This window comes from Budorcas taxicolor, chromosome 20 (assembly GCF_023091745.1).
Source record: "Budorcas taxicolor isolate Tak-1 chromosome 20, Takin1.1, whole genome shotgun sequence".
NCBI lineage: Eukaryota > Metazoa > Chordata > Mammalia > Artiodactyla > Bovidae > Budorcas > Budorcas taxicolor.
This window is the reverse complement of record NC_068929.1, coordinates 29,726,063-29,742,630: the sequence shown is the minus strand read 5'-3', so window position 1 is coordinate 29,742,630 and position 16,568 is coordinate 29,726,063. Positions and strand designations below refer to the sequence as shown.

Sequence of the window (16,568 nt, the reverse complement as noted above, 5' to 3'; positions counted from 1 at the left end):
GGCTTTTGCAGTGTAGTTTGGTAAAAGAAAACATAAAATGACCAGACCCAAAGACTGAGGACTTACTATGTAAAGCAGTTGTACATCCTGCAAACACACAGAAAACTTTATGGTGCTTCCCTGTCATTATTCCCCTAAAGAGGCCATTGATTAGATAGTATTAACTGTTGAATGAAAGCCCAGAAACTAAACTCATGCTGGGCATTACAATTTAGGCACTGGTGTTATAACTCTAACTTCACAATACAAGGTAACGGTAGAATTCTAAAGGAGGAGATAATTCCATCCCTTCATAACTCCTTGATGTAGTATATATAATAACTACTTTAAACATTTCTCTTTCTTAAACTCTCTTGTCATTCTTTTGTGACTTTTTATGAGAAAAAATAGTAATTTTTGTGATTTTTAACAGCATCATTCCTTCCATATTCCTCACATTCACTTCCCTTCTTGCTCTACTCTTAAAAGAAAGGAAGCCATTTGGATAATTCATTTTAAATCAGCAGATGTTTACAAAGTATCTTATTGATCAAGTGTATAGCAATATAAATAACAAACTCTAAAACTTTGTCCCTAATCCTGAAAAACTTCCAACTTAAAGTCAAGGCCTATATTTGGAAAACTGCAATGCATGACTGTTTGCTAAGTCACTTCAGTCATGTCCAACTCTTTGTGACCCCATGGACTGTAGCCCACCAGGCTCCTCTGTCCATGGAATTTCCCAGGCAAGAATACTGGAATGGGTTTCCATTTCCTTCTCCAGGGATCTTCCCACCCAGGGATTGAACCTGCATCTCTTATGTCTACCTGCATTGGCAGGTGAGTTCCTTACTGCTGGCACCACCTGGGAAGCAATCCATGATAGTGTGACATAAATATAACAGGCATGAATGAAGCAGAACCATGAATTGATCTTTATAAGCAGGTAATTCACAATTTGAATAAAATAATATTTTCCAAGCTATGTTGTTTGAGATGTAGAACATGTTCCACATAAAAAATAAATTCCCTTAATTAAGAATGAAATACATCAGGTCTTCCAATTTGTGATTCACATCGCATGTTTTCATATTAAAAACTCTGAGAGCACTTTCAGAATAATCCACTTTTGTCAGTGCAGAGCAATTCAGGAGTAAGGGAAAGCCTTGCTCTTTTATGTTATTTGAAATGTGTGGCCTTTTTCACTTGCAACAGAGGGAGGCAGACAGACAGAGACAGAAAAACTGTTCAACTTTGTTTTAATGATTGCTTTCTGAAAGTATGTGATTATGGACTTTTAAAGAAATTATACCTAGCAACTTAGAAAGTTAGTATTCCCAGTTTGGGGTTTATCTGAATCATGAATGTAAATTTTAATGTGAAGTGGGAGGTCCTAAGTGTTCCTCTTACTCATGTAGCAGGATTCTCAGCCAGTTGTGTGCCTCGTTTATGCTATAGTAAATCAGCTTGCAATTATAACTACTTAATCAAGAAGTTCAAACTGTATCTCCCCAAGAGCTAAATGTATCCCTGACAGTTGTCTCTGAAAAGTAACTGTTCCTCTATTGTTACTCATCCCTCACTTTGTAAGAGTTTATTGTTGGGGTTTACCCGGCAGTCCAGTGGTTAAAACTTCACCTTCCAATGCAGGGGGTGTGGGTTCAATCCCTTGGTGAGGACCTAAGATCCCCCATACCTAGCAGCCAAAGAAGAACCTCATAGAAAACAGGACAATGTTGTAACAGATTCCATAAGACTTCTAAAATGGTCCATATCAAAAATCTTTTTAAAAAAGAATCTAATTTTACTATCTTCACCCACTTATCTTATACTGATGCCATAGGCTACTCTTCCCATTCTCCCTTAAAGAAGGCCCACAGCTAACCCAGATGTGCCTTTTAGCTGCCGTCTCTGCCTCCTTTTTTTTCATTTAGTAAGAATGCCTAGAATCGTTCTCTCTTTACTACTCCTCTCCAGTTCTCTGCTTAGCTCCATCCTCTGGGAGGGTCTGTATTGGACCATTCCAATACAATTGGAATGGTATGGTCTGTATCTGACCAATTGTATGGTCTGTATTGGACCATTCCATAACAATTGGCTGCTTCAAGTCAAACATGATGATTATTGGTTTTTTATCTTTTTCTTCAATTTCTGCAATGATTTAAATGTCTTTAATGATCATCCTTGACAGATCTTCCAGGCTCAAGATTGCTTTGCTTTCTCCCATTCTACTTTTATACCTAGCTGTCTGTTCTTGACCTGGGCAGCTTGTTTAGGAAGCTGGATCCTCCTTCCCTGAGGGCTGATCTGTGAGACAATAAATGTGCTTGTGATTCTCTCTTCTATTCATTCCCTCACCATGTGTGTTCATCACTTTTTCTCTCATTATTTAATTCTCATATTTATTTGACTTGGTTATATATGAACCTATACCCATTATGCTAGTACAGATCTGTTTCACCTGCATTAAGTTTATAAACTAAGCTGGAATTTAAATCACTCCTGTTAAAGTGAGTCTCACACAAAGCATTACATACATTTAGTGATGTGACTATTTTCCTGTGATTAAAATTAATAAATGGCACCCTTTTCTGAGGAAAACACAGCAGAAACCTTATTCTATCTCATTCCTAAGAAAATAAGAACCCCCATATCATCTAGAGACCTACACTGAATGTCATTCTCCTGAGATGTGAGTTCCCACTGCCAACTCTACTAATTTCCCACACTTCTTCATATCTCTCTTTTTCTGCTTATCATTATTTCCCTCCTATCTCAGTCTTCTACTTGCCTATGTGAAGTGGTACACTCATCTAGGAAGAATGCTTGAGGGTCAACTGTGAGCAAAGCAAAATAGTGGTCCAGGATAAGAGAATACCAACAGCTATGACACAGTCCTGCTCTTTACCCCACCTGCCCCTTCCGAACTTTAATGTCGTTGAGAGATAAATCATGTGTACAAAAGCTGAGAAGAATGCTGTGCTCACAGGAGCAGCACAGACAAGTTTGCTTCAGAGTTTGGAGAAAGGGAAGATCACTATGGACTCTATTGGCAACTAGGTGGACAAAGTTGCATAGAAAGTGAAACTTGAATCTTACCAAATGGGTGGGACTTAGCTTAGTTGCAGGGATACAGAAGGGCATTTGGTCTGGGTAGAATCCGGAAAATGAGGATGACAAGAGAAGGTAGGGCCAGATGGTTGGGTGGCTGAAACTCAGTGGGGGAAAACTGAATTTTAACCTATAGGCCTAGTATTTCAAAAAGCAGCTTGAAGTTGTATCTATTTTCTATTTTATTTAGAATTACAGTTCTCTTTTAAAGTATATTTCGAAGTCATTGATGTAGGCAATGAAGAGTTATTGGAGTTTTTGAATAATGAAGGCATGTGATAAAAGCAGACTCTTAACGCAGTTCATCTACCGTCACTATGTAGAAGGATCTGAAGACAGTGGAAATGGAGGGAAGGAGGTCAGCAGTGTGGAGCCCACGGCTGCCATGGTCCAGGTTCAGGGCAGTCAGCGATGTCTGGCCTGGGCTGAAGAAAGAGTGCAGAAGTGTAGATAATAACGGCCCTAGATCCAATCCCCCAGACGCAAACTCTGAGAGCAGGAATCAAGTGACAGCAGTTTACAAAGGAAGTGCTTCAGAAAGAAAATAGGAAGGGATTTGGGGGAGCCAAACAGAGCAGCCGTGGAGGGCAAGCAAGCATGTGGCCTCAGGTGAAGCTGAGGCCTCAGCTGGGTCTGGAAGGGGCCCCAGGTTAAGTCAAGGGGCCAATCCTGCATTGCCAGCACTCAGGCCTTGCCTGTGGAGCAGAGCAACGGATGAGGCGGGAGAAAACTCCAGATACTGCTGCCTCTTGGGACCTGTGGGGCAAAGCAGCTCCAGCAGTCCAAGGACAGTCATCTGATGAACGTCTCGGGTACAGCTGTGAGAAGCAAAGTGTGCACAAAGGGTGAGGGAATGAGTCGTTACAAGTTCTCTTAGATCCCAACATTTACAGAAGAATGAGCTTATAAAAGTGAGACATATGTTAAGCAGACAGAGAGATCAAGAGATAGATATGATAGATATAAGACATAAAACATTGATACCTGACTTACCAAGCTGTTTTCCCAATTTTCCCCAATAATACAGTAGTTCATAGTATGTTCTCTAAGATATGAAAAGTATGTCGTAAATGTTAAGTGTTACATCATAAAGCAGCCTTATTTAGTTGGCATGATTTCCTTCTCTTCTCACGTGGACTCCTCCCCATGTGCAAAGGAGATGCCGTCTCTTTCCTGAGGAGTTAGCACCTTATCACCAGAATTTGACTGAAGGGAGCACACTCACTGTTAAAAAGTACTAGGATTGTTGGGCAGTGCTGTGTGCAACCTCATTTGAGATTCATGAGCAAAACTTTAAAGTGAAACCAGTCTACGAGGTACGTGGTTTTTGTCTAACAGCATTCAGTGTCACAGGGTCACTCATAGAGGAGATATTTGGACTTAACCACAGTTGGAACTTGGCCAAATTAGTTAATGCAGGGGGCAAAAGGCTAAAGAAGATAAATGTTTGCAAGTAAATGATTATGCTGATGGATCATGGAATCTAGGTTGGATACAAAAATAAGTAACATATATGAATTAATTGGAAGTCTTAATGTGGTCAAGGAATTGATGAATTAGATATACTAGGTAAATGAGCCAAAGTTAATGGTCAGAGAGAAGAACACTTGACATTGAGATTGAGGTGCTGCAGTTTTTCCAGATGACAAGGTCAAGGCGAAGACCTTGGAAGCAGATGACAGGTGAGCTAGAGGAAAAGATTACTAAAGCCAAGGAAGTTAAATAAGCAAGAGACCAGGGTGTTTGATAGAGTCATACAAGTAGTAAAATGTCTAAGAATAATAACAGGAGTGACAGTTTTCAAAGTTCTTTAGTCTCCTGCTTAATCAAATCTAAACAAAGAGAAATAAAAACAAAACCAACTCTATAAGATGCCCTGAATGGATGCGCAATTAACTTCTACAGCAACACAGCACTGCCCAACTAAATCCTAGTACTTTTCAATAACTTCTGTTCACCATGGGACTGTAAATTAGGCACAATGATTATATCTAAATAACAAAATAATTTTACAAACACTGAGCATTTAGACACACAAAGACAATGGCAAACCTACATGGTTTTCCTTAATAATTATTCAGTATTTTCCTGGATTCCTGGTTAAAAGCTGTTAGGGTCATTGGGAAAGTAAAACCTCGAATAGCCAAAGCAATCTTGAGAAAGAAGAATGGAACTGGAGGAATCAACTTGCCTGACTTCAGGCTCTACTACAAAGCCACAGTCATCAAGACAGTATGGTACTGGCACAAAGACAGACATATAGATCAATGGAACAAAATAGAAAGCCCAGAGATAAATCCACACACATATGGACACTTATCTTTGACAAAGGAGGCAAGAATATACAATGGAGTAAAGACAATCTCTTTAACAAGTGGTGCTGGGAAAACTGGTCAATCACTTGTAAAAGAATGAAACTAGATCACTTTCTAACACCACACACAAAAATAAACTCAAAATGGATTAAAGATCTAAATGTAAGACCAGAAACTATAAAACTCCTAGAGGAGAACATAGGCAAAACACTCTCCGACATAAATCACAGCAGGATCCTCTATGATTCACCTCCCAGAATTCTGGAAATAAAAGCAAAAATAAACAAATGGGATCTAATTAAAATTAAAAGCTTCTGCACAACAAAGGAAAATATAAGCAAGGTGAAAAGACAGCCTTCTGAATGGGAGAAAATAATAGCAAATGAAGCAACTGACAAACAACTAATCTCAAAAATATACAAGCAACTTATGCAGCTCAATTCCAGAAAAATAAACGACCCAATCAAAAAATGGGCCAAAGAACTAAATAGACATTTCTCCAAAGAAGACATACGGATGGCTAACAAACACATGAAAAGATGCTCAACATCACTCATTATCAGAGAAATGCAAATCAAAACCACAATGAGGTGCCACTTCACATCAGTCAGAATGGCTGCGATCCAAAAGTCTGCAAGCAATAAATGCTGGAGAGGGTGTGGAGAAAAGGGAACCCTCCTACACTGTTGGTGGGAATGCAAACTAGTACAGCCACTTTGGAGAACAGTGTGGAGATTCCTTAAAAAATTGCAAGTAGAACTCCCTTATGACCCAGCAATCCCACTGCTGGGCATACACACCGAGGAAACCAGACTTGAAAGAGACACATGTACCCCAATGTTCATCGCAGCACTGTTTATAATAGCCAGGACATGGAAACAACCTAGATGTCCATCAGCAGATGAATGGATAAGAAAGCTGGGGTACATATACACAATGGAGTATTACTCAGCCGTTAAAAAGAATTCATTTGAATCAGTTCTGATGAGATGGATGAAACTGGAGCCGATTATCCAGAGTGAAGTAAGCCAGAAAGAAAAACACCAATACAGTATACTAACACATATATATGGAATTTAGAAAGATGGCAATGACGACCCTGTATGCAAGACAGCAAAAAAGACACAGAGGTGTATAATGGACTTTTGGACTCAGAGGGAGAGGGAGAGGGTGGGATGATTTGGGAGAATGGCATTGTAACATGTATACTATCATGTAAGAATCGAATCGCCAGTCTATGTCTGACGCAGGATACAGCATGCTTGGGGCTGGTGCACGGGGATGACCCAGAGAGATGTTATGGGGAGGGAGGAGGGAGGGGGGTTCATGTTTGGGAACGCATGTACACCCGTGGTGGATTCATGTCAATGTATGGCAAAACCTATACAGTATTGTAAAGTAAAATAAAGTAAAAATACAAATTAAAAAAATAAATAAATAAATAAAATCTATTCAAAGGCTGCTGGCTCAGTGGTAAAGAACCCACCTGCCAATATAGGAGACGTGGGTTCCATCCCTGCTCCAGGATGATTCCACATACAGCAGAGCAATGAGCCCCATGTTCCACATCTGCTGAGCCTGTGCTCTGGAGCCTGGGAGCTGCAGCTACTGAAGCCCACACACCCTGGAGCCTGTGCTCCTCACCAGGAGAAGCCACCACTGTGAGAAGCCCGCACACCCCCACCTAGCACAGCTAGAGGAAAGCCCTTGCAGCAATGAAGACCCAGCACAGTCAAAAATTAAAAAAAAAAAAAAACATTATTTTCAGAAAAAGACAGTCCTTTGGGTAAAGAATTATCTGACTCCCTAATTTGTGGGTAGGAATGTTAAACAAAGAGTAACTTCAGGCACAGTTCTTGATATAGGTTAGTTTATTGGTTCACAACAACCTTCAAAGGAGGGTACAGAAAAGGGATTAAGAAAATGGGCAAGGGGAAGTGAATCAGTTGCACTTAACCTTCAAAGTCTTTTGACTTCACGGTGGCTTTGCAGTTAACTGCTTGCATTACCCACCTGTGGGAAAGAAGGAATGAAAGGAGTATGGCAGTAAGAGAGAGAGAAGACAGAGAAAGAGAAAGGCAAGGGCTAATTTAGGAGCCATGAAGCTATAGCTGAGCTACTTGAAACAGGAAGCACACATGTGTCCTTGCCAAAAGCATCCCTGATCATTCATCCAACTTCATCTCGCTCCCCTCTTTCCTCCTAGCTCGGTCCAGACTCATTGACTTCATTTCTGTTCTCAGAGCATCTACCTCTTTGCCATCTCAGTTTCTTCCCAGGCACAGTTCCTTTAGTGCGGACCCCATCCACCCTCACACTTGCCGTCCAGGACGGGCCTCCACCCTCCTAGCATATATCTTTTAAGTCTCAAATATCACTTCTGAAAGGGCTTCCCTGAGCCCCCCTTTTAAATTACGCTTCTAGGTTATACTTGCCAGTAATAGCTTTTTTGTTAGTACAGCCTTTTTCACAGTTTGCAGTTGAAGCTGTGTTTGAATAATTCTTGTGTTTAATCTCTCTCTCTCCCTCTAGTTTAGAAGCTCCATGAAGGCAGAGACCATGTCAGTTTCATATTCTATCTCAAAGCCTGCCAGAATCATTCAGTAAACACTGTTGAAGAGAGAAACCAATCATTTGAGAGGTTTAATAAAGCACTCTCATTTGTGTCCTTTGGGATATGAATGTTCACAAATGGCAATGATTATTGCTGTCAAAGTAGAAGGATTTGTGTACTGGTAGAGTTTTAAACCCTTCGGAAAGACTAACTTGTATTATTACATCTGATCCATGTGTTTAAACTGTAGACAATTAAAACGGAAGTCAGCTAGATGGATAACACAGTGACTTGGTATTTCAGGTTGGAATTGTACAGTATGGAGAAAATGTAACTCATGAGTTCAACCTCAATAAGTACTCATCGACAGAAGAGGTGCTTGTTGCAGCAAAAGGAATAGTCCAGAGAGGTGGCCGGCAGACCATGACAGCCCTTGGAATAGACACAGCAAGGTATGTGTGTTCAGACACTCAGTTGTGTCCAACTATTTGCTGACTGTAGCCTGCCAGGCTCCTCCGTCTGTGGGATTCTCCAGGCAAGAATACTGGAGTGGGGTGCCATTTCCTTCTCCAGGGGACCTTCCCAACCAGATCTCAGGGATTGAACCCTAGTCTCAGGTCTCCTGCATTGCAGGCAGATTCTTTACCACTAGCACCACCTGGCAATGGCACCCCACTCCAGTACTCTTGCCTGGAAAATCCCATGGATGGAGGAGCCCGGTAGGCTGCAGTCCATGGGGTCGCAAAGAGTCGGGCACAACTGAGCGACTTCACTTTCACTTTTCACTTTCATGCATTGGAGAAGGAAATGGCAACCCACTCCAGTGTTCTTGCCTGGAGAATCCCAGGGATGTGGGAGCCTGGTGGGTTGCCGTCTATGGGGTCGCACAGAGTCGGACACGACTGAAGCGACTTAGCAGCAGCAGCAGCAACACAGATTTAAATTTACAAATGTAGGGTTGTTGAAGCTCTCAAATAAGAGTTTTTAAAAAGGCAAATTAAACATCTTATTTGAAACATTTTCAGTGAAAAGGTTGAAAAGGGGAAAGGATTTCATCATTGGTACCCTCTCTTTTCCTTCCTCACTTTCCCCAAATTCCCTCTAATTGACATTCCTCCTTTCCTCCCTTCTGCAGTCTCCTCCATGGAGCACACATAATCCATTCTGGCTGAGTTGCATTCTACAAGAATCTACAGAACTGTCCTTTCCTTACAGTGTAGAGCATCCTCTTTTCTGTATTTTTTCTGATCCCACTCAGCTCTTTTGCTTATTCCTCCCCCTTAGTCACCATGAAAGCTTTCGAACAAAAACTAAACAGTACCAAAATCACAGGAAATCTGATGAGCAGTATGACTAATGTTAAGGATCCTTCTCTTAAGAGCCTTCAACTTCTGGACTCACCTGCCTCTGAAAAACCCGTCCTCTCATTCTATCTGCCAGTTAAGATTCATGTTCTAAGAAGGCTAAAATGGTTAATATGGATACTCCAAAAAATGGATTTGATCTTCAAAAATTTTAAATTTCATGTTCCACTTCACACTCATAAATGTTACAAAAGCATGTGGTTATAGTTAATATGGGGCCCGTGAGAAAAATAACCACAAACAGATGGAGTAATTTTACATTTACCTGCCCATAGGATCACCAGTTTTGCATGCACAGAAGTGCACTTGTTTAGGTGTGCTGAGTGTGCATTCTTAAATAATTGACTAAATGTGGCTGTACATTCAAAGTAAATCAAACTGTTCTTTGAAACTCTGAGCCTGTAGGGAGCTGTGTCCTCCAAAGGAAACCACTTAAGAATGAATATTCATCTTTGAAAACTCACTGACAAATATTCTGACTGCATTTGCTCCTGCATAAATACCACTCTAAATACCATGTCCCTATATGGCTTTGCCTCTGTGTTTTCAGAGGGTCTAGCTGTGGGACATAGAGTTTATTGAGCTTTGTATATAAATAAAACTCCATAATGATATTGCTAAGTACTCTTCTTATGCATTAGTTTTGCATGTTTAATTGTTCTTTATTCCTTTCAGGCAGGATCAGTTCAAACAGTATTTCTAAATATTTAGAATCCTTACTTCCATTTTCAGTGTTTCCTAGTTAAACATATTTTTGTGTCCCCTTATCCCTACCCCAAATTGTCTTTCTTTTCGTTGCTTCACATTATTTACTCATAAAGCCTGGATTCTCCTGTCCCAAAGAAAGGGATTCTCTTGGGGTATATTAATGTATAAAACCATGCAGACTGTTCAATGCTTACTTTAAAGAGAGAATAATGGATTGTGGTAAATGGGGGTCAAACACAATTTGCAGGAGCTATTTGAAACATAAAGGGTATACACATGAGCTCTGCCACTGCTACCCATAGAAAGCCAGTCCTGGTTTCAGAGCTACCAGATTTTCTTTAAGGAACATCTTTTAATCATCACCTTCAGCTGATGTTCATTCAGTTATGGCCTTGATCTTCAAGAGAGTCAGGAGATTTTGGAAATCTTCTAAGATAATGGTCCCCAGCCTTTTCAGCACCAGGGACTGGTTTCATGGAAAACAATCTTCCACAGACTGGGCAGGAGGAGGATGGTTTCAGGATCACTAAAGTGCATTACATTTATTGTGCACCTTATTTCTGTTATTATTATATTAGCTCCACCTCGTATCATCAAGCATTTGATCCTGGAGGCTGGGGACACCTGCTGAAAAGGAATCAGAATTGTAAACAGGATTGATATCTCATCATACCCATGTCCACATTTCATTTAAAGACTAGAATTTAACATCTATTTTTCACCTTTATACATAGAAAGAAGTAAAAAATCTGTTGGTCTGGTATAGAGGGCAGAGATACACAGTTCCCCAGTGGTCAATATTAAAAAAAAAAAAAGCTTCTTTTTCTCTTTTGAAAATTGTAGGAAAAATTGAAAATTAAAAAAAAAAAATAGTACAACAAAATTCTATGTACACATCAAACAAAATCAACAGTTCTTAACATCTTGTCATATTTGCTGTAAGTCCTTTTAAAGGGAAAACAAGACAGATGACATTGTTTTGCTCACATCACCAGAATCCTCTCTCCCTCCTCACAAGATACCCGCTACTGTGCATTTACTGTATATCTACAGTAGAACTAATGTTTATCATGGCAAACCATTGGGAGGTTAAAACAAGAGGTGTTTCTTTGGTGTATTCTAAACTGCAGCTGTTTGTCCTCATGACCAGAGTGAAATATTTATCTTTCTTTTGTTTTCTTATTTTCTTTTGACCAAAGTAAAATATTTAAATAGACTATTCAGTACAATGATTGGTAAATTTTATACCAAAATCTAAAAAAAAATATTATGTGAAATCCATTCATTGTTTTAGTCCTAAGTAAAGTGTACTCTTCTTGTGCAAGACTCCAGAGGGGAATGTGAAGTGAGTAAAAGAAATTAATAAAGGGAAAGTGTGCCTCTTTGTGTGTGTGTGCACATGCAGAAGATACAAAGCAAACAAAAACTGTCAGTTTCCCGTATCTTCCATCACTTTCCATAAATACTTGTTGAATTAAATCAAAATTCCCTTTTTGAAGTTAGCGCAGCATTTCCTTTCTCTCCATACCACCTCCTCCTACCTCATCCCCAGCAGCCTTTGTCCTCAAACTTAATTCAGACCAAACCTTTCATAGCTAGCCAAACCCTCTTTGCCCCATGAATCCAACTCTGTCACTGACTCAGACCACTGCCATCTGCAGTCTAATTCCTATGCCTAAATTTTACCCCATATCCAAGTGCACTCTCAAGCACTCATAGCCATGCTGATACTCTGTTTTCTTCCACACCCACTCTGTAGCTCAGAAGATGGCCACACTCTTCTGTGAATGTCAGACTAGGTGTGGAAAGTGAGAGCTAAAGCAAAAGCTTCTGCCAAAAGCAGACAGAAAGAGGACTGTCAAGTGAGACAAGGAGTGTTTACAGAGAAAGGTGGGGCTAGGAGAGTATTTAAAATCTGACCTTCTTTAAACCTTCTGTATGCTCCAGTCAACACCTTCCCTTTGAAATTTCCAAAGAATGAAGGACTGCTGCCTTTTGGATAAACAACATATCCCACAAGGGATAAATGGTGATTAGCAAAATGGTAACCTCTCCATCATCTGGAATAAATCTCAACCTATTACAAACAATGAGCATCACGGCTCCTGGCTTGAACAATGGGAGTCAATGTTAATGGGCTCCCTGGAGCTGGTAGTGTTTCCATTTTGTTGATCACTTTGCCTAAACTTGGGCTGATGTTTGAATTGCTCCTCTTTTGTCTGTGATTATTTCAGGAAAGAGGCTTTCACTGAAGCCCGGGGTGCCCGAAGAGGGGTTAAAAAAGTCATGGTGATTGTGACAGATGGCGAGTCCCATGACAACCACCGGCTGAATAAGGTCATCCAGGACTGTGAGGATGAAAGCATTCAGCGGTTTTCCATAGCTGTAAGTACGGGGCTAGAGATGGCTTTCGGGCTCTGGTGTGTGCATATCGTGATTATTTTATGAGAGTTATGCAAGCAAGGTTGTAAAACAGAAGTGTCTCCATTTGGAAGTAAACTCTGTGGAGGCAGGATTAGGACTTGCCCCTTTTGTGTCTTCAACATAGTGTCCGACAACTGGAGGCTCAGCAAACAATCACTGCAAGAAAGGAAGGGAGAAATGAGGAAAGGCTGAGGAGGGAGAAGGGAGAAAATGCATAAGAAGAAGCAAGTGAGGGAGGGAGAAAGAAAGAAAGTGACAGAAATAGGGAGGGGAAAGAGGAAGAGAAAGGGAAAAGATGGAGGGATGGATGGAGAACATATGCCTTCAGCCTTGGGGGAGGGGGTTTCTTAAATTGATTTTTTTTTTTTAAATAGAGAATGAAAGATTTCAGAACTCTAAAAGTTCAACCAAAATTGCTTTTCAACAAAATGCTTTTTATTTATAGTTCAGTTCATTCAGTTCAGTGGCTCAGTTGTGTCCAACTCTTTGTGACCCCCATGGACAGCAGCATGCCAGGCTTTCCTGCGCATCACCAACTCGCAGTAACAGCTATTACCCACAATTTGCTTTTCAGCATTTAGTCAGTGATATTTCCCTTTTTCCGTTCAAAAGTGTGAACAGTGAAAGACACCCCAGCCAACTGTAGGTAGGGAAGAAAGAGAGATTCATCCTTGATGAAGCCCCAGAACACACAATTGAGTCACTGCTTCCCTGAGGCAAGGTGCCTATTTCTTATTTTATAACCAAGGTGATAGGTTATAAACAGTTGCAACATTTTCTTTTTCATTTAGGGTATAAGATTTTAAAAAAATACAACATTCCATCATTTCTCACTCCTCTTGTTGTTACTTCTTTAAGTTATCATTTGCCAATTATTATTCAACCCATCATTACCTCTCCTGCTACTACTGTTTTAGCCACACATTCCAGGAAACAGACTCACTCAGGACCATGCAGACAGTGGAGTGCAGTTTATTACACCGGCAGCCCAAGGCAGAGTCTCTTCTTAGCCAAGGACCCCAGCCAGTTTTTGAAAACTTTATATACCCTAAGTGTACGTGCCCAAACCCACCTCCCCAGATTCCCTGAAACGAGTCTGAACAAAGGAAGGGGAAGATAGAATCAAAGTTAACCCGTGATTCATATGCTTTAAGCCTAGGTAGTTAACAGTAGACAATTATCAATAGGCCTGTGGTCATACCCCAATAAGCATAATAGAATTTATGATTCTATTTGGTTACACAGATAATTAGGGTATTCTTGTAGACAATGGAGAGTCTAGGTATGAGCCCTGGGGTTCCATCCAGGGGGTCTGGTTTTCCAGTTGGTATGTCGTTTCCATAGATCCTGGGCATATAGCTCAAAGTCCACAGTCCAGCCCAAGATGGAGTCCTGCTTTCCAGATGGAGCCTGTTCTGTCTGTTTCCTCCTACATTCCCCTCTCTTGATGCTCTTAACTCATAGTATGAGCATCATTCATAGGGATATATTGCACCCTGACTCTCTGACTGCCAATTTGGGAGAATGACACCAACCTCTGGGTTACAAACTTCATAATACATTATAAAATGCAGGATCCGCAAAGCAGAACTATCAAGGCAACTATAACAATGGTAAATATAGTTTTCCACTAATCACCCTTCACCCAAAATCAGACCAAAGTCCAAAAAGAAAGATCATCATCAGACATAGCTTTTACCTGACCTTTCATGTCATCTAGGGTGGCTGATATGTTGCCAGATAAAGCAGGAATAAGTACACAACATTCAACATTAACTATAGCACAGGTCCCTCCTTGTGCTGAAACTATGGTTAGTCTCAAGATGATACCAGCAAGCCTTGTAGCAGCAGTTAATTGTAGCTTCACTTTTTCTTCTTTAAGATGATCTTGGTTTCGTGGAAACCAGTGGGGTCCTTTCGTATAGTCCACTCGGCGTCCTCCGGATCTGCGTGGTATGCTCTCTTCACACTCCTGTGGAGGATCCAGGGAGTGACACCTGCGACTTTAACTGCCGTGGGAGTGGTTAGAACAGTATATGGACCCTTTCAATGTGGGGCCAAGGAGTCACGTTTCCAGTCCTTGACCCACACCTGATCCCCAGGCACAAATTCGTGAATCTGTTCCCCAAGGGCACCCTTTCTTGTACAAACACCCTTTCTTGTACAAACTTAGTTACCCGATTTATTACCTTACCCAGTTCCATCTGCTGTGAAATCCCATCTCCCCTTACCTGAGGCAAATTTGTTGACCTCTGTTTTATTATGGGAGGGGGCCTCCCATACACAATTTTGTTTGGAGAATAGCCTTGGGACCATGGGGTCATCCTGAGTCTGAGCAGAGCCGTCAGAAGCAAGTCCACCCAGGAGCAGTCAGTCTCTATGTTCCACTTGGAGAGTCTCTTTAAGTGTCCGGTTGGTTCATTCCACCATCTCAGAACTCTGGGCCTATATGCAGTGTGCAGTTTTTATTTGATGTTTACAGTTTTGCTTGCTTGTTGTACTAAATCAGCTATGAAAGCAAGGCCATTGTCTGACCCAGTGCTGGTAGGAAATCCAAATGTGGGAACTATTTCCCTAAGCAGGCACCAGGCTACTTCTGATGCTCTTTCAGTCCAGGTAGGAAAAGCTTCTACCCATCCCAAGAACGTACATACCATAACCAGCAGGTAACAGTAGCGTCGGTGAGGTTTCATTTCAGTGAAGTCCACTCCCAGGTGTTCTAAGGGCAGCGTGCCTTTCAGCTGAAGCTCCGGAGGTTTTTGTCTGTGCCGAGAGATAGCATTAACCTGTGAGCAGGCAGCATGGCCTAGGTGGGTCACTTGGTGTGTGTGGCTTACTAGAGTGTGTGCCAGCTCCTCGGGTACCAATAATTCCACTTTGGCTAACCTAACAGCCATTGTCCTTATTTTATCACACTAGTGTCATCAGTATATAAGACCCAATTAGGGTCTGGAACCTTGTGTCCTTCTTTAAGACAAACCCCAGATACCTTACCTCCTCCTTGCAGATCTGTGCCTTCTTCTTCGACCCCCGGTAACCTGCTTCCATCAGCAGCTGGAGCAGTGTTTTTGTCCCTTCCCAGCATTTTTTCTTGGTCTTGGCAGCCATCAGCAGGTCATCCAAGTATTGTAGGAGCCAACATCTGTACTTTTCCAGGTGAAATGAGTCCACCAAGAAGCCAAGGCTTTCCCAAAGATGGTTGGGAAATTCTTAAACCCTTGTGGGGGAGTCCAGGTGAGCCGTTGTTTGGTGCCCCTGACTGGATCTTCCCATTCAAAGGCAAAGATGGGCTGTGATGCTGGGGCGAGGCATACGCAGAAGAAGGCATCCTTGAGATCTAGGCGAGTATAAACTTTAGTCCTCGGCGGGAGGAGGCTAAGTAAGGTATAGGGGTTTGGAACAGTGGGGTGTAAAGTCACAGTAGCCTGGTTGACTAGCCTGAGATCAGGCCTGTAGTCCTGTCCTCCTTCCTTTTTGACTGGCAGGATTGGCATATTCCAAGTCGACTGGCACTCTACCAGAATGCCTGCTTGTTTCAATCTATTGATGTGGGGTAGCCTGCCAGCCTGGGCCTCTATTTAGCCAGCCTGGTTGGGGGTAGGGGGGTATCCTCCACCCAGACCTCAGGGAATAATTGAGTTAACTCTCTCTCATGCTCTTCCAGCCCACCTGGTTCTTCCTTCGGAGGCTCAAGCAACCTCCACTTATCTTGGGGGGTTATTGAGAGAAAGAGCAAATAAATCATAGTGTCCATCCAGAAGGTGGGCCTCTCCTCCAGGGAGAAAGTCACTTGTGCTCCTAGTATGGAGAGCAAGTCTCTTTCCTAACAGGGGTACTGGGCACTCAAGAATGTTTGCTACCCCACTTTGAAGGTTACCATGGGCTCTCAGGGACCTAATATCTCTGAGCCCCGACAACCCTATTTAATTACCAAGCCAGCAAGCCCCACAATGGCGGGATCTTCCTTCTCCTTCCTTGCCTTAGAGCATTCATTCTTCCAGTGGCCAAAACCTCGGCACCAGGCACACTGGTTTGGCTGTAACAGGGCCCGGGGCCTCTGTTGGGACCAGTTGAAGGACTGTCCTGTCCCTGGGGCAGAGGAGGTTTTCTGGA

At 41.8% G+C, this 16,568-nt stretch overlaps 1 protein-coding gene across 1 annotated transcript in view; it reads left to right on the top strand.

Moving 5' to 3' along the window:
* Positions 1–16,568, top strand: part of ITGA1 (integrin subunit alpha 1) — a 164,932-nt gene that overhangs the window by 82,795 nt on the left and 65,569 nt on the right. The window contains exons 7-8 of the mRNA XM_052658983.1: positions 8,263–8,411; positions 12,266–12,416. Of these exons, the coding sequence (XP_052514943.1) occupies positions 8,263–8,411; positions 12,266–12,416 (300 nt within the window). The remainder of the gene's footprint in view (positions 1–8,262; positions 8,412–12,265; positions 12,417–16,568) is intronic.